Raw genomic sequence first — 17,776 nt, 5'->3', positions numbered from 1 at the left:
CACCGGGCCCTCAGTAACTCTTATCAGACTCTTTGGCTTTTCAGCCAAGTTGTTTGACCAGTTCCCTTGCACAGCATGCATTTTGAGCATGGAAACTACGGCGCCCACAAAGTTTCTCCTTTAGAGAAAGGAACTAGTTGGCTTCAGACTAACGGACTAAAATTTCCCTTTTCTCTCTCTTTCTCTCTCTTTAAAGACAATTCCTCGTCTTTCCAGGAAGATGAAGAGGTAGATATGGAGGCTGTCAACTGGCAGCTGAACAGCACCCCCATGAATGGGCACTCTCCAACCCCAACCACAGCTCGTTTCCCCAGCTGGGTGACATTCGATGACAATGAAGTCAGCTCTGCTTCCCTCCAGAACCTTTCTCCCTTGAAACCAGACACCCTACCAATAGCAGCGCAGACTGCAGATGTGAACTGTAATCTTGCTACATCCTTGAAGAAGAGGGAGCGCCCCAGGAGCACATTGTTGGACCTCACGAAAGTTCAAAAGCTAGATCTTTCCTCCTTAAATAGGCTGCCTTCTGTTGGAACACCCCCCTGGAGTGCTACTAATCCCTTCCTGGATGAGTCTCTGAGGGATGTCCAACCCTCACCCATCAACCCGTTCAGCTCATTCTTAGAGGAACGAGAGAGGCATTCCCACAGCTCCTCTCTCTCCAGTGCTCCATGCCAAAGGCAAAGAGACTCCCTTATTATCCTCTACCAAGAACCTGACACCATCAGCTTTGATGAGTCAAGCAAAAACGTAACCCACACAGATGCTGTTGAGCAGCTCAAGCAGCTCCGGATTGGGGATCCAGATCACCTGAGCAGCCCAACTCTACCTGATGATGACCCCCTGATGCCATTTGAGGTGGATGGCACATTGTTGAACTTGGCCCCATCTCAGCCCAAGGATGGCTGGCCAATGATGCTCAGGATACCAGAGAAAAAAAACATCATGTCATCTAGGCATTGGGGTCCAATCTACGTCAAGCTGACTGCGAGCGGGTATCTACAGCTTTTTTATGAGAAAGGACTGGAGAAGCCCTTCAAGGAATTCAAACTTGAGATCAGTCATGAGATTTCAGAGCCCAAGCTCCAAAACTATGATGAGAATGGAAGGATACACAGCGTACGTATAGACCGCACCATCTACAAGGAGAAAAGGAAGTATCAGCCTAAACCAGCAATCAGCCACGCAGCAGAAAGGGAACAAGTGATAAAGCTAGGCACTACTGATTATGAAGACTTCCTTAGTTTCATCAGCGCAGTTCAGGATATACTAATGCACTTGCCAGCCTCATCAACAGATCTGAGCATGGTGGGATTAAACTATCAAGAGGAAGAAATCACTGTTGATGTCAAGGATGAGTTTCATGGCATCTTGGCCAAAGGAGACAATAGGATTCTCCAGCATAGCGTGCTGACACATATACATGTTCTCAGCTTCCTTTCTGGCCTCGCAGAATGCAGGCTGGGCCTTAATGACATCCTTATAAAAGGGAATGAAATCGTTGCACGGCAGGATATTATGCCCACCACTACCACTAAGTGGATTAAGTTGTATAACTGCCAGTTTCATTCATGTGTGGACGAGGAAATGTTTAACAGCTCCCATGTTATCCAGTTTAATCCCTTGGATGCCTGCCGATTTGAGCTGATGCGGTTCAGGACTGTGTTTACTGAGAAGACTTTGCCTTTCACTCTGAGAACAGCAGCCACTGTCAAAGGTGCTGAAGTGGAGGTCCAGAGCTGGCTGATGATGTCCACTGGGTTCTCCTCCAACCGTGACCCTCTAACTCAGGTCCCCTGTGAAAACGTGATGGTCCGCTACCCAGTGCCAAATGAGTGGGTGAAAAACTTCCGCAGAGAAAGTGTCCTGGGAGAAAAGTCTTTGAAAGCCAAGGTGAACAAGGGTGCCAGTTTTGGGTCAACCAGCGTGTCTGGTTCTGAGCCAGTAATGAGAGTAACTTTGGGAACTGCCAAATATGAGCATGCCTTTAATTCCATTGTATGGAGGATAAACCGACTGCCTGACAAAAACTCAGGTGAGTAGAGAGTATTCTGTCTGAGTGGATAAACTTAAAGGAAAGGTATATTTGGGGTTGGGGGACTGGGGGTATATTTGGGGCTGGGGACATTGGAGTTACATGGTACAGTGGATAAACCATTGTCCTTTTGGAAGGTTCAAAGGAGCATCAATTGCATGAAATGGCTGGTTGTCTTACTCATCCTAACAGTGGCTTAATGTGTCTCACAAAGAAACACTGTTTTTGACACAACCATTTTGGTGTAGCCACATGCAAATATGCCTTCCAACCATGGTTTTGTCAGTGCATTCTGGGACTCTTGCCTAAGCTTTCCCATAATGCACTATACTGTTTCTGAGAACAGGTACTTTTTGGGTAACTTCCAAATGTAAGGCACTGTATAGTGTAATATCAGGGGGACCAGCTAAATCACTGTAGCTCCAGCCCTTGTGACTTCCTATCCACAATGTTGTAAATTGCACTGGTTCAGCAAGACCTGAGACAAAGATCTCACTGCATGTGTTGCAACCAGAGCTCATACATGTACCAGGTATGGCGGTTGTGTGTGGACATAGGGCACTGTGTAGACACTACAAGCTAAAAGTATTCTATGCAACAACTTGTGGCTACATCTTTCAACTAGTGTGGACAGGGACAAAGACCTGATTTAACATTTAAAGGGACACTATATCAAGGTAAATCATATAACTTAAAAACCTGTCCTGCCCTGTATTTTTATAGTTATACCTTTAATTATTAACATTCAAGTCATCTGCAAAATCTAATTTACTTTTTACCACCATCACATTTGTTCACTTTCTGCCCTTCACCCAGCTTGGGCAGTGAAATTTGACCATCTAGTTTACTTTCTGTTTATAGTGAATTACTCTTTCTGGTTCCCATGCTCTTGGCTAATTCAATTCTTTGCATAAACACCGTTTAAAACACTGACTTGTTCCAGTAACTGCCTCACTGGGCAGATTCCTGCCTGTACTTTTTCCCTACAAGAGAAGTTCCATGATCCTCCAGACTTGATCCTTTCTGAGAACATCTGTTCTCGTTTGTCAGGAGGGAAGGAAAGCATTGAACCAGGTGCTTCTCACTTTTTGGATTACTTTTTAGCTCAGTAAGGAACTCACCACAGAGTACAAACCTGGAGAGACATCACTCTGACAACAAATGAGGCTTGGAGAGTTTACTTTGGAGGAGAGACTAGAAGCTAAGAGTAGGAGGAATAAAAAGAAACATCAGGATGAAAGACTAATCTCATGTCAATAGCAGCATGCCTGGAAAATGCCATACAATCAGCCTGACCCTAAACACAAATAATCATGTGCTTGCTAGGAAAATCCCACTGTGCTGCCTGCATGACCCTTCAGGTCAGGGGATGAAGTTCAGTGACAATTATTCTTCTCTGGTATCATCCATCTGAGGATCTCAGTGTGCTTTACAGACATTACAGCGGGGAAAACTGAAGCCCACAGAGATTAAGCATATATGTGCACTTCAAGATGGAAGGTGCAATTTCCAGCTCAACGTGACATACCCCTACTAGCTCTGATCAAGCTAGCATGCTAAAAATAGAGTGTAGCCCTGGCAGCGGGAGGGGCTAGCTGCCCTAAGTACATACACATCCAAGTTGTTAGGCAAGTACTCAGGGCTGCTATCCCTCACACCACCACAACTATGCTCTATTTTTAGTGTACTAGCTCAGTCATTAGTCCAGGTATGTGTCTCTGAGCTGGAATTTACACCTCCAGCTCAAAGTATAAACATAACCTTAAGTGACTTGTCTAAATTCATACAGTGTGTCATTAGCAGAATGCTCACAGATTCCAGAATTCTTGACTCTTTTGCATGCTCAAGCCATTAGTGATGCTCCCTTACCCACTTTCACCTTATGTGAAATGTTAACCCAAGTCTCCAATTATTTGTCTTTGTCTCTGTCTGTAACCTTATATCTGCCTCCCAGCAGGGGAGGATGAAGCTGAAATGCAGTCCCTGCTGTTGAGGAGTCTTCCCACACAGTACTGAGCAGTAGCCACACGTGTGCTAACTGTCTGTCTGATACACTTGGGAGGAGGCAGGGTGCCCTGCCTGCAAACAGCCCCTCCTGTCAGATCACATTATGATTTGAGGGAAGGGAAAGGGGAGCAAGCATTATGACGTGGCCACTGAATCTAGGTGAGGTGGTATGAGTGGGAATCCTAAAGTATTGGTGGAGGTGTATTTCTTGACAGCACTTATCCCATGGCTCTAGATCAGGGGTAGGCAACCTATAGCACGCATGCCAAAGGCGGCGCAAAAGCTGATTTTCAGTGGCATTCACACTGCCTGGGTCCTGGCCACTGGTCCAGGGGGCTCTGCATTTTAATTTAATTTTAAATGAAGCTTCTTAAACATTTTAAAAACCTTACTTACTTTACATACAACAATAGTTTAGTTATATATTATAGACTTATAAAAGGAGACCTTCTAAAAACATTAAAATGTATTACTGACACGCAAAACCTTAAAGTAGAGTGAATAAATGAAGACTCAGCACACCATTTCTGAAAGGTTGCCGATCCATACTCTAGATGCTCAGAATATACAATAATTTTTTAAAAAATACACAGCTGCCTGAATGAAGCCACCCACAACAGTCACTCAAAATATAATAATAGAGACCCACCCATCTAGCCATCAAAAGGTGGGCTTTGCTGCATGCCCTAAATGTTGACAAATCCAGGCTCTGGTAGGCCAAAAAGGGAGGGCAAATTCCACTTTCAAGGACCCCCATGGAAAATACTATGCAGCAGCCCCCTCCAGTTTAAATCAAGGGGGATTTAGCTGCCTGTCCTTACTGACTGCCACTGAAGGTGGTATTGGAGGGGGAGAGTGGTGAGTCGCTCAGGTAACCAAGTCCTAAACCATTTAACCCAGTGTTCACTTGCAGATCATAAAAGCCTAGGAATTATTCCTGTAGCTTCATTGCCTTATCCCGACTTCTTGTCTTTGTGGTTCCTGATATGAACAGGCCCTATGCTCTCCAGCTTTATAAACCTGCCACCATGGTCATCTGCGAAAGCATCTGGGCCTTTTGCTTGTGGCTACAGATTCAAAAGCATGTGACTGAATCAAACAATCCATGTATTTAGCCTGTTTTTTTCTCTTGAAGGTAACTAATGGCAGGATTCTATGGAGTATGTTGCTGAGCTTCTTCCCAGAACAGCTTGGTAAACTCTGTTGCTCTTCTCTGATTCACAATTAACTTGTTGACGCTGGCTGATCAAGGAAGCCTGTTTATAGGCCCCGCAGAGCCTCAGTCACAACTGGATGTGATCCAGTACAAGAGAACTAATGTGTTTTTACTCACTAGACAGTGGAACAACAGAGTGTTAAGAAAATATCCATACAGAGGCTTCATGATCATGGGAAAAAGTTGTACAAACAAAGCAGAGGTGTGACCCAAACCAGAATCTTGGATCTAGATATCCTGAACTGTGGAGCATTTTGACTATGGATCCAGTCCCAAGCATGCTGGCTGGCCCTACGTATAAAGTGGGCCAAATTAAAACCCTAGATCTCACCACCTCTGAACTTCGGGGACAGATTAGAACCAGGTCCCTTCCAAACATGGCAGCTCAAGCCCATTTCTGAAACACAGATAATTTTCAACATGGACTTTATTGTGAGAAGTGAGTCACTGAAAGTGAGACTGAGATGTTCGTGCCTCAGGGATGCAGGAAGCCCAGAAGAGGATAAATCTGTCTGATGTCTTCTCCTCGGTTTTACTACAATCTTTATCTGTCTTTCACACTGAGGAGTCTGATTGGGCGTGGCGGGGGAAATGGAAGTATAATGAAGTTATATTTTGTGACCCCTGATCAATTAATGACTGCATGGGTTCCATATATGTCATAATAACTTTGTGTATTTTTGCATTCACAGACATTTCACTTATATAACATAAGTGCCAGACATTTGATGGGCACCAATAGTAAATGTTTGAATGATGTGCACAGTGAAATTTGCATGTACTGTTACTCGTTATTACTACTAGAATTGATCAAATAGTTTAAAAATAAATGACATCTTCCCCCCATGATTTATAGCTCAGTTCAGTTGTGCAGAGTTCAACTGACTGCAGTTCATGGGGTCATGTTATGTGTAAACTAACATAATTTAGGCTAATTTAGGGACTGATCCTGCTCTCTTTGAAGTCAGTGGGAATTTTACCATTGACTTTTGTTGGTGGGAGTTGGCTGAGGCCCTTAGATTGTAAGTTTTTCACAGCAGGGACCATGTTTGTTTTGTCTCAAGTGCATCAGTGGCACTCTATAAACAATCAGAAACAGTCAGTTCAAATAAACATTATGTTTGTTGTGATTGTTAAAGACGTTGCTTATTTGTCCTGTGTTGCCAGAAAAGTAGGTTCAGTGTTTAGTTTCATTCTCATGATGTTACGCAGTGTCCAAGGTGTTTTTGTGTTGTAAGTGGGGCTAGTTGCACCACCTATCATTTAGGTTGTTTGACATTTCCTATTACAAGACCCTGTTTTGACAAACTTTAACTGTTTGGGCTTAAATTTTTGCATGCCCGGGGTCTTCCTCTGGCTTTTTTTTTTGCCTTTTTTTTTTAAACTTCAGCCAGAGAGGAATCAGAGAGAGAGGCTAGAGACTCATCCATTGTTTAGCCCATGTTAAAAAATTATTAAGATCTTTCCTCTGAAATGCTCTAGTGACCCCATGCTTTGAAGCAGGGATTTCAAAGTTGGCAGGGGGTGGTGTTTGTATCAGGGATGTGCCATTTACCATTCACATGAAAATCCACCATCCCTCCAGATGGTTCAGCATGCTCTGCTCTCTCTGGCCAGACAGCTCCACTGGCCACTGGAGGTGTGGATATGATGCTGCCTCCTATCCACGTTAGTCTCCCTTTCTGGGGTGTTTCTGCTGACAGAGATTCTAGGACAATACGGTCTCTGTGCTTAAGGGAGACGATAATTGTACCCAGCCCCAACATATACAATGTTGGGAAAGATTCCTTGTCCCCCCTTACCTTGTGCATCCATGCTGTAGTCAGACACAGTTTGGTCCTTAACCTCTCTGTGCCTCAGTTCTCCCCACCCCAAACAGGAATACTTCCTTACCTCACAGAGATGGTCTGTGGATTAAATGTAGATAATGGGTACAGTTTTCAAAGCGTCTAAGTCCTGTTTTCAAAAGTCAGTGGGACTTAGCCTCGTAAGTGCAAAAGGCCCAGATTTTTAAATGTATTTACATATTATTTTTGAAAATGGTACTTAGGGTATGTGTCTACACTGCAGTAGGGAGGTGTATTTGCAGCCAGTGTAGACATACCTGAGCTGGTTTGTCAAAGCTAGCTCGAGTAACAATAGCAGTGAAGCTGCGGCAGCACCAGCACTTGAGAATGTACTCAGGATCCGAGGCAGGCAGGGCTATATCTTGCAGCCGGTCATGCTGCCACAGCTTCACTGCTACTGTTACTCGAGCTAGCTGTGATCTATCTGGATCAGAGCTAGTTTGGTTATGTCTACACTAGCTACAGTCACACCTGTGGATTGCAATGTAGACATGCCCATAGGCTACATCTACACTGCAGCTGGGAGGTGTAGTTCCCCTCTCAGATAGATGTATATGCACTACTCTGCTCAAACTAGTGCACTAAAAGTATCAATGTGGCCATGGTGGCACAAGCAGCAGCTCAGGCTCACCATCCAAGTACATACCTGGAATCTTGGACAGGGTGGTACTTAGGCAGTTAGCCCAAGCTGCCACAACTACACTGCTATTTTTAGCACACTAACATAAGCACAGCACACCGATCTGGGAATTATACCTCTCAACTGCAGTGTAGATGTAGCCAGAGCCTCCTAAGTCATTTAGATGCTTTTTAAAAATTGTCTGCAAAGTGTTTTGAAGATGAAAAGCCAGAATTAAAGTTCAGCAGTGTTTAAATTATTTGTTTATTTAAGGTCCATTTATTGGAAAAAATAAAGTCATAGTCTCCTTTTCTTTGCAACACAAGGAACAAATGAGTACCATATTATTTTAACGTTGGGGGGAGGTTCTTTGTGCTCTTTTAAATTAAACCTTTTCCTCCTCCTCCTGAAGCATGTCCTTTGATAGGCTCTTGATTTAATATATATGGAGAAGACACAGCCCTTAAAACTTGCTCAGGACGTAGACAACTGGAATTTTCTTGGAAACCTGCTTCCAGTTGCTTTCCCATTATGGAAGAGCAAAGCCATTCTGGATCCTTGAACCCCATTAGGATCCTTGAACCTTGACCCAAAACTTCCATCAAGGCATATTTGAAGTCTGTAAAAGTTCAATTAACGCCCTTGTTCTTCATTGTTTTTTGTCTCTGCACACCCTCGTCCAGCTGAAGATGGGAACACCAATGCATTCTGAAGAACCTGTTTGTGCAGTATTTACTGTACGTTTATACAGTTCTTAGCGCAGTGGGACCCCAACCTGGCTGAAGCAATATAAAATATTATTACTTATTAATAATAATAATAATTGTTACTTCTGGCCTGACCAGAAGCAGCATTTACCTTAAACTTCATTAGGAAACCTTTGTGCATGGTTGAGTAGTGTTTGTGCAGTGTTTTGAAAATACCAAATGCTGTGTGGATGAAATTCACCCCTCCGAAGAGGGACTTGCACAGGGCCTATAAATCCCATTTTGAGCTCTATTTTGAGGGCTGAAGTGGGACTCAGAGGTGCTTAGGCGTTGTCTAGTGCTGGCTCTCTGCACAGGGGTGAATTTCACCCTGTCAGTGCTAAGAGTTGGTACTATCATTGAAGATACCCTGCCTTGCTTTGCAGGCTCAGGGGGTTGCATGTTTTGGAATAAACTCTGGGTGTGCTCATTGTTTGGGTAGTTGTCTCAGCTGCTGGTCTTCCAAGGCACAATCCTGTAAGCCCATCACGTATGGTACTCTCATTCTGCTCCATGTGGAGGGCTTTCAGGCTTCTTTCCGCTCTTTCTTCCCAAACTCAACCTTCCGCATTCCTTTTTAGCTTCTCAGTGTGCATCTTGATCACCTATATAAAAGGCAAATGCTCCCATAGTGATTGCAAAATGGATGGTTAGAAATTAAACATCACCATGCACAACCAGGTGGCCAGAGCCTTGTTGTGTCATGCGTGGATTTGTTTTACTTAGACAAATGTAAGGATAATAATCATGCTTAGAATCAATCGAACAGCCTTCAGCCAAGGTTCTCAAAGTCCTTTTGAAAGATACTATCCTCATTTTGCAGATAGAAAAATTGAGGCACAAAGAGATTAAGTGACTTGCCCAAGGTCACAGTGAGTTGATGACAGGCAGGAATAGAACCCATATGTCCTGATGGTCAGCCTGTGCTCTAATGACTAGACCACACTGCTTTCCAACAGGGCAAAGGAGACAAAAAACAAAATGTAATCCTCACAGATCACTACAATTTTAAACTATCACTTACATTGACCTTTTTAAGGAGTGACTATTTTGTACGGGGATGGAGTAATGAACTAGAAGTTGGAATTCCTGGGTTCTGTTCCTAGCTTGGCCATTGACTTGCTGTGTGACCTTAAAGAAATCATTTTTTTTAATTTTATTTTCCTATTTATAAAATGGTTATAATATCTAGCTGAAAGGCCAATGTCATTCTCAGATGAAAGACAACATTGTACTGTGTACTGCAAGATCCTGCCTTTGGCTGTGCCCAATACCTGATGCATCGGAGGAAGGAAAAAACTGCCCACAGTACACCAGTGGTGTACATGGAAATAGGTTGGAGAATTCCTTCCTGATCCCTGTGGTGACTGGTTTATACCCAGAATTCTCATTCACTGAAGCCGCTCTAGAATGATCAACTATCTTTCCTGCAGCTTGTTTACTTTAGTCATCTCTGGAAGCTCCAGCTGCACTGTAGCTATTATGATTTCATAACTTACTCAGGCAGATTCTCTGTTTACCCCTGTTTTAAGATGCTTCTTCCTAGGTGTTGCCTTTGTTAATCTTCACAACGGTTTTAAGTTTCATTTTCTCTCTCTTCCCAGCTTCCGGCCATCCTCACTGCTTCTTTTGCCACCTGGAGCTTGGCTCTGACCGGGAAGTGCCTTCCAGTTTCGTCCGCTATGTGGACGTGGAGTTTGACATGCCCACCGCTTCGGCGTCTAAAGCCACTGTTCGGTCCATTTCTGTAGAGGACAAGAGTGATGTCAGGAAATGGGTCAACTATTCAGCACACTATAGTTACAAGGTAAAGTGAGCAGCCGGCTGTCACTGCAGCTAGCATAGCTGTTGCATGAGTCATTTTTCTTTAGATGTATTTAATGCTGGTGAAAGAGATGATTTATCAAGGTGACACAGAGTCAGAGGTGGGAGCAGAACTCTTGACTCCCAGCCTTGTGCTTAGACAACCCTAACTCATCGTGCTTTGAATTCCTGTGTCCATCACTGCCAAATAAGTAACTGTTGAGTGACACAAGGTTTCCCCATGCTTTTCTGTAGGAGTAGTATACTCCTTTCTTTCTAGCTTCAGCAATTTTGCTGAAGTTATTCTAGTCAAAAGTAAATATTTCAGTACTTTTAAATGGTGATGGGCTAATTCCTGAGCTGTCATAAATCAGCATAGCACTATTTGTTTCAGTGGAACTACACCAATGTGCACCAGCTACAGATGTAGGATAAAATCTTCAAAAATGCCTAAGTCCCATTTTAGAAACGACTTTCAATGAGACTTAGGGTATGTCCAGACTACCCGCCGGATCGGCGGGTAGTGATCAATCTATCGGGAATCAATATATCGCGTCTCGTCTAGATGCGATATATCAATCCCCAAATGCACTCCTGTCGACTCCAGAACTCCACCAGGGCAAGCAGAAGTAGCAGAGTTGACGGGGGAGCCACAGCCATTGATCCCGTGCTGTGAGGATGGGAGGTAAGTTGAAATAAGATACGTCGACTTCAGCTACGCTATTCTCGTAGCTGAAGTTGCATATCTTGTATCGACTTCCCCCCCTGCCCAGTGTAGACCAGGCCTTAGGCTCCTAAAGGCCAGATTTTTAAAGGTATTTTGGCACCTAAGTATAGTTGGTCAGGAATTTCTCAACACTTTTTTCTTTCTTTTCTTTTGAGGGGTGGGAAGTAAGAAGGGGGCAGATTTGTCAAAACCACAATTTTTTGTGGAAATGGACCAGTTTTGACACATCTTTTGTCGGGAAGTTTTCATGGGTCCAGGATGGAATTTCTGGTCAAAACCAGGAGAGATTCCAAAATAACCAATAGTCTGATTCAGAGGCACTTAAAACCTGGTTTTCCACACCCCAGGCAATTGCCATAACCACTGACCTATAGAGTCAGAATGTGTTTGTCTCAGTTTCAAAGTAGGGAGGGACTAGAGCTTCCTGATTAAATGGCTGTAAGACTTTTTGATATGGGCAAAACAAAACAACATATTTTTTCTATAACCTTGTTTTCAGAAATGATGGAACCATCTTTGCTGAAATTTTCTACAACAAATTCAGCCTGGCATGTAAATTTTACTTGGCATGTAAAATTTCAAAATGGTTAAATTTAGGCAAAGTTGCAAGCATCTGAAAACAGGGTTCTGTAATGAAAAATATTGGACAACCTTAACAAAGGTGGTGTTACCAGCTCTGCCTGTAATAAGTCAAGATGGAGTAGAAAGATCTTGGTCTCTATCATCATTCCTTGCGGGAACCTAAGGCAATGGACAACTAGAGTCTTTGGCATCCAGGACTTTACTGTTGTTTTACATCATTTTGCTGGTGCTAGTGTTTGGTAAATCAGAAATAGTTAGAGAGCAGGCTGTGGTGTGCCATAGAATTATGTTTTGAAACATGTTTTAAAGGGCTTTCTTCTCCCAAGCTTCAGCCCAGCATGTTGACTTTATTTATGACTATGCAGAGATTGTTTGTACACAGATGGATCTGAACTGTTTTTATTTTACTCTTGAATGTTTTCAGTGTGTTAAACTGTGTATGTTTCACTGTAAAATTTCTGGGATACTGTTGTAGATTGGCGCTATTTAGAAATATAGTTACTATTATTAATTAACAATATCAGATATGATCAAAACAAGAATTTCTAATAAAAACCCCTTTTGAATTTCAGGGAGGCTTGGATTCAGATCTTATGATCAAAGTCAGCTTCTGCAATTTTAAATTGTGGGTTTGGATCTAAAACCAGAAGGGGGATGATACCAGTAGCAGTTTGACTGTATCCAAAGTCATTCAGTGACAGTTCTTTTCCTGACATTTTGATCCCAAGTTGTGAGAAATTGTACAAAATTGCTGTCAGTTTGGATGAAACCACTGAGATCTGCTCAAATGATTGAAGCATTGTTCAGTCTCTAAACTCTAACCCTCATGTGACCTCAAATCTGAAATTGAAAACCCTGTACTAAACTTAATCCAGATTCAGAGCCCCTTCCTCAGCACATATCTAATTATAACCTGTGGTTGAGAGCAAGTAATTTCCCAGCCTCTGCAATAATCCAAAAGTTTGTGGCCTCAGAACATAAAATCAGAAGCTGGTTAGAACTTCTTGTTCTTTTCTTTCCTTTTTCAGTACAGATGTTTCCCCTCTTTTTTTCTTGTCAGGTGGAAATAGAACAGAAAAAGAACTTGAATCTTGATCTGAAGGGAGCAGAAATTGAAAATCCCAAGGATTGTGCCATGCAGTGAAGGAAGACCCATGGAGGAGCAGTAATGTCAACGGACCCAGCTGAAAAGAACTGCAACACCTAGCTTCTGCTGTAAGAAGTACAAAGCAGTACTTTAAAAAAAAAAAATGCTCTTCAGTGTGACTGTGGCTTGAGTTACCTCGCTCACTATTATCTGTATTTTGGCAGGAGGTTCGTTGACAGTTTGTTTAGAAGAGCTTAGGGATTTGCTGGAACATTTTATATTCATCCAGTGTATTGACTGAAAGACTTACACTACATTCAAGCCTGCCTTCCTTTCTGCTTCTTCACGATTTACCTTCCTGCACTGAATTATGTTATGTCGACAACTGCAGCCAAAACAAAAAGCAAACCTGACCTCGCTTACAGTCTTCTCCTATCATTTGAATGTTTTCTTGTAAACTGGTTGTTTGGTCATCAGCAGAGCCTTCCTTGTGATCTGCAGAATAAAACCTTTTGAGAGCTAAGCATTGCGGGAACTAAGGAGCATCAAGGGGAAAAGTGGTGCATGAAAAGGTCTTCCTTTTATGAAATAGTCAACAGAATAAAAATTTCCCTACATCCAGAACATAGTGAACACCAGGGAAATAAACACAAAATAATATAGCTGATTATCTGACTCTTCCCAGTCACCTTTTCTTATCTCATCCTCTAAATCTGAACACTAAAGTAATGCACATTTTAATAGGATCTTGACTAGTCATGAGAAAAATTCATTTGTTCTTAAGGTTTTCACTTGCTGGTCAGGTTTATGGGGGGAGGGATAGCTCAGTGGTTTGAGCATTGGCCTGCTAAACCCAGGATTGTGAGTTCAATCCTTGAGGGGGCCACTTATGGATCTGGGGGCAAAAATTGGTCCTGCTAGTGAAGGCAGGGGGCTGGACTCAATAACCTTTCAAGGTCCCTTCCAGTTCTAGGAGATTGGTATATCTCCAATTATTACCTATTAGCTTGACTGAACATGTGATAGCTGCTTTTAATAAAGAGTGTGCAATATATAGCAGGGATTAATCATTCCTGCCTAGAAAGATATCTGAGGGCAATAGATTTTATTTTAACATTTTCCTGAATGATTAAGTAGGCTGGTTACTGGTTCATGTTGTTTGGTCAGTAGGATCTTGGGTTCCCGATACTTTCGAAGGCATTATAAGAAGTAAATGTTGTGTATTCCTGTCCTTGTAATACAATGTTGCTTTCAGGTTTCATCCTAACAGTACTTCTTATTCCAAGAAAGCATACAGTGTAACAAATGTGTGTATTGTAGACACCATTATCTTTTCAGTCACACTCTAACTGGGACTAAAAACCTCTAAAAACAGCTCTATCACAGTGAACTAAGGAAACCTCCCCTCGGCTGAAAGTAGCAGCAAGTCCCTCCCTTATCTTTTCCCTAGACCAGACTGTAGAAGGCAAAATCACTCACTCAATACACATTGCAGCTGAGTTGTAAAATGTTTACAATACCTAATTTTTACAGTTGTGTATCTGACCTATTTGCTTCCCTGCCCAAAAGTAATAGTTTTTGATAAAAGAATAGTAACTTGTTGAACCATTTATCTTTTTAAAGGGATGCTGTTGACTTAAATATCATACATTTTAAAAAATCCTTATGGTATTATTAATAACATGCTAATTCATTAAAATAGAGAGACTTTTAAAATTCTAAATTTATTTTTCATTATTTGTGTGCTTTTTACATTTTGCATTTCACTCAGTGTGGGTCATGGAAAATAGACTTTCATTTTGGTCCCTGGCTACTTTCACTGTGATTTCCATGAACAGTGTTGCTGTGTTCAGGTTCCAAATGCCACACGGGATTATTTACATTTGGACTAAAAATTGTTTTGCTTAAAACTTCAAAAAAATTACGAGACCCCTTCTAAGGTCCTCTTTTTATATGCATCTAAATGTTAAGCCTAGAGTAATCTGATGATGTCCTTTTAAAATCAAAATTAGGAAAAAAAAGGAAGGCTTATCTTTTTCTTCAGGTAGCAATAAGACTACAGCATCTATGGCAAAAGAACATTTCTAAAAAATAATTCAGGGCTCGATCCTTCAAAGACTTGTTACTGGGCATGGAGCTTTCAACTGCAGGTAGTCTTAGTGAAGCCCAAGGGACAGCTCCAAGCACTTCATTTCATAGTAAGTATTTGCAGGATCTATCTGTAAATGGGAACACTCATACCCACCTTTGTAAAGCATTTTGGGAGCTGTGGATAAAAAGCACTTTTGAAGTGCTAAGTATTTATGACATAGGGTTGCATAAAGTTAGAGAGATGTACCTGAAACAGCCAAACAGTCCCTAACTCTGGGGTGAAGGAAGATTCAAAATCTGAACCCAGATCCAAATATCTTGATTGACGCTTACACTGGGCTGGCTAGGAACTTTGTAGCTCAGGTCCATCTCTGTATAAAATAAGAATTTCCTCCCACTGTTCCTAAAACTCAAAACAAACTGTTGTTCAAAAAAGTTTAGATAACTTTTGTTCCCCTTATTTTCCATTTTCACTGTTGTCTCTAGAACTCCAGTTTCTGGTAGGATGACCAGATGTCCTGATTTTATAGGGATAGTCCAGCTATTCAGGGCTTTGTCTTATATAAGTGACTATTACCCCACATTTGCTATTTGTCATCCTAGTTTCTGGTAAGGCCCAGAAAGAGAAGTAACAAATTATAAGAAGTGAATGTGTTCTCAGAATGTTTTTGAGGAACTATCGGAAAGCTCATGTGAAAGAGGCTTTTATTATTAAATTTCTAGCCCAGATTTGCAGACCCAAAAGGTTTGGCTAGCTTAGATCAGTATATGAACTTTTGCGTGCTCTCCCCAACCTCTGAACATTTGGAAATGCATCCTAGTGACAGTTAAATATAAGAAATAATTAAGCAAGATTTGGCAGGCCTTGAACAGAGAGGGAACTTAAACACAATTTCCCTTCTCTGTTTTATTTTAAGAAGTTTAGTATGTATGGAAGTCCAGCCACAGGACAGATACTTTCCAACAAATGGGATGATGGAGACTCAGAGGTTTCTGTTCTTGCTTCATTTCTCTCTTTCTGTCTCTCTCTCTCTCTTTAATTCAAAATAAGTTAATGAAACTAAGACTATAAGACTGATTCTGATCTCACTCATATCGGTGTAATTCAGGAATAGCTCCTCAGAAGCCAATTGGAGTTCAGTGGATGAAATCGGGTCATCTATTCTTAAAAAACTATTTTAATCCCCTTTTGATTTCTGCGGAGCATCCTTGATACTTTTATATTTATGCAGTCAGATTTTCCAGAATTCAGCACCAACTATGAAAGCCAGATTTTCAAAGCAACTTGCCTCCCTATTAGGCACCAGAATAAATGGCCAGATTTTCAAAACAGCATTGGGTGCTGGACTCTTTTGAAAATCTGGCTATAAGTGTTGCAAATTGGGAGGCTACTAGATGGTGGGAACTCTTTAAAATCTAGCCTGAGGGCTGAGCACTTGAACATCTGGCCCTTAGTGCCTTCAGAGGGCTACACTGTCCTTGTGTGATGTGGCCAATGCCAGCTTTCCTCAATGGCAGTCTGTCTTTCTATCTCATTCTTTCTGCTAGTGTGCAGTTATGCATGGACCATGTTCTCCATTCACAGGGCACACAGGTTGGGTAGGGGGAAAATTCAAAAATTTCATCAGACCTTAGAACAGCAGAAAGGATTTAGATGCAAGAGGTTTGTATGATAGGAATAATTATTCCACCTCTGGGAAAAGATCCCTTTAAATGCCTTCCATTAGGTACACCCTTTGTGAGTGACACAGTCTCTGCCCTTTGATCTCACTTTGAAGTGCTTATAGTTCTGGAGTGCAACATGCAAAAAAAGTGCCTTCAGTGCACCTGTACGTTTATTTCCTGAAGCTATTTCCACTCTGACCTTCCCGTTTTCTTTTTCAGTTTAATTTTTGGAGAGTAATGGTACTTGGGGTACAGTGTGGTTGCTAATGTTTTTTTGGGGAAAATCCACACCAGGTTTTAGAGAAACAAACAACATTTGATCAGAGTGATTGGAGACTAAAGTCCTCCCCTTAAAGTTAAACTCCTCTTACTGATACATATTGTATTTAATAACTCTAGATATTGTGCTGATGAGAACAAAAGGAAAAAAGGCAAATTCATCTGAAAAATACTCCAACAGATTGACAATACCTGCTGCATTTGAAAATTATTCAAAATTAAAATGATAATCCCCGCTAAAGACTGGGGAAATTTTAGGGCTCTTCACTGCATGCGTTGTCGTCTGAGCAGTGCTGAGATACCGTATCATCGTGACATACATTATCTTCTGGCAGGGAGCTGGTTGGAATACCTATCTGACAAGACAATCCAAGACTTACAGAAGCCACACGTCCTCTTGACTCATGAACTGCCTAGAGTCCCTCCTGATTACCTCACTACTGATGAAAGGATCGATTTCATTGCAAAAGGTCCTGAAAGTGAAAGAAGGGGCACCAAAACCAGTAAAGTCCATCTCTGGAGCCCAGTAACTCTGCCAGTTGCTTTCAGGAAACTCATTGATTTCAGTGGCACTTAGCATACAGTGGCACTTGGCCCTGATGTGTTACCTTTATTCTAGAGGTTGGCAAATTTTAAAAGATAATACTGCGTAGGTCAGCTTTTACAGATTTAGTCAACATGGTTTTCATCAGTCTAGGAATTAACAGAAGCCGCTGATCAGTTGTTGAAGAAATACATACCATCTGCTGCCATGTAGCCTAAAGCAACCTGCTGTGAGCCTTGAAGCCTTCTGGGACAACAAAATTTAAGTTGTTCCTAACCTTCCTTATGCCTCATCCATCCACAGAATTCATAACCTCTTGCACTATTGTGATGGACTGATCTAATTATTTTGTAACATGTTCCTCTCTTTTTGTTTTGTAAAATAAGAAAGTCTACACACTGGCTAACTCTGTAGAGGTGGTTTAATTATGTTGTGATATTGTTGCTTTTTTTAGTAGCTGTGGAGTGGGATATAATTTTTGTTTGAAATGTGGGAAAACTGTTAAATAAATGTAAACACAAAACAAAA

The 17,776-nt window shown here is 41.7% G+C and overlaps 1 protein-coding gene across 5 annotated transcripts in view; it reads left to right on the top strand.

The window, feature by feature from the left end:
• The window catches only part of STON2 (stonin 2), a 111,081-nt gene extending 93,305 nt beyond the window's left edge, over positions 1 to 17,776 (top strand). For 3 of the 5 annotated variants that reach the window (XM_050953231.1, XM_050953232.1, XM_050953233.1), the window contains 3 exons: positions 197 to 2,035; positions 10,075 to 10,277; positions 12,643 to 17,776. In XM_050953231.1, the coding sequence (XP_050809188.1) occupies positions 197 to 2,035; positions 10,075 to 10,277; positions 12,643 to 12,726 (2,126 nt within the window). In that variant the 3' untranslated portion in view covers positions 12,727 to 17,776. The remainder of the gene's footprint in view (positions 1 to 196; positions 2,036 to 10,074; positions 10,278 to 12,642) is intronic. The other 2 variants (XR_007774431.1, XR_007774430.1) reach the window with 2 other exon arrangements.

Source organism: Gopherus flavomarginatus, chromosome 5 (genome assembly GCF_025201925.1).
Source record: "Gopherus flavomarginatus isolate rGopFla2 chromosome 5, rGopFla2.mat.asm, whole genome shotgun sequence".
Lineage (NCBI taxonomy): Eukaryota > Metazoa > Chordata > Testudines > Testudinidae > Gopherus > Gopherus flavomarginatus.
The sequence above is the reverse complement of the archived record's forward strand: the minus strand, read 5'-3'. Positions and strand labels throughout refer to the sequence as shown.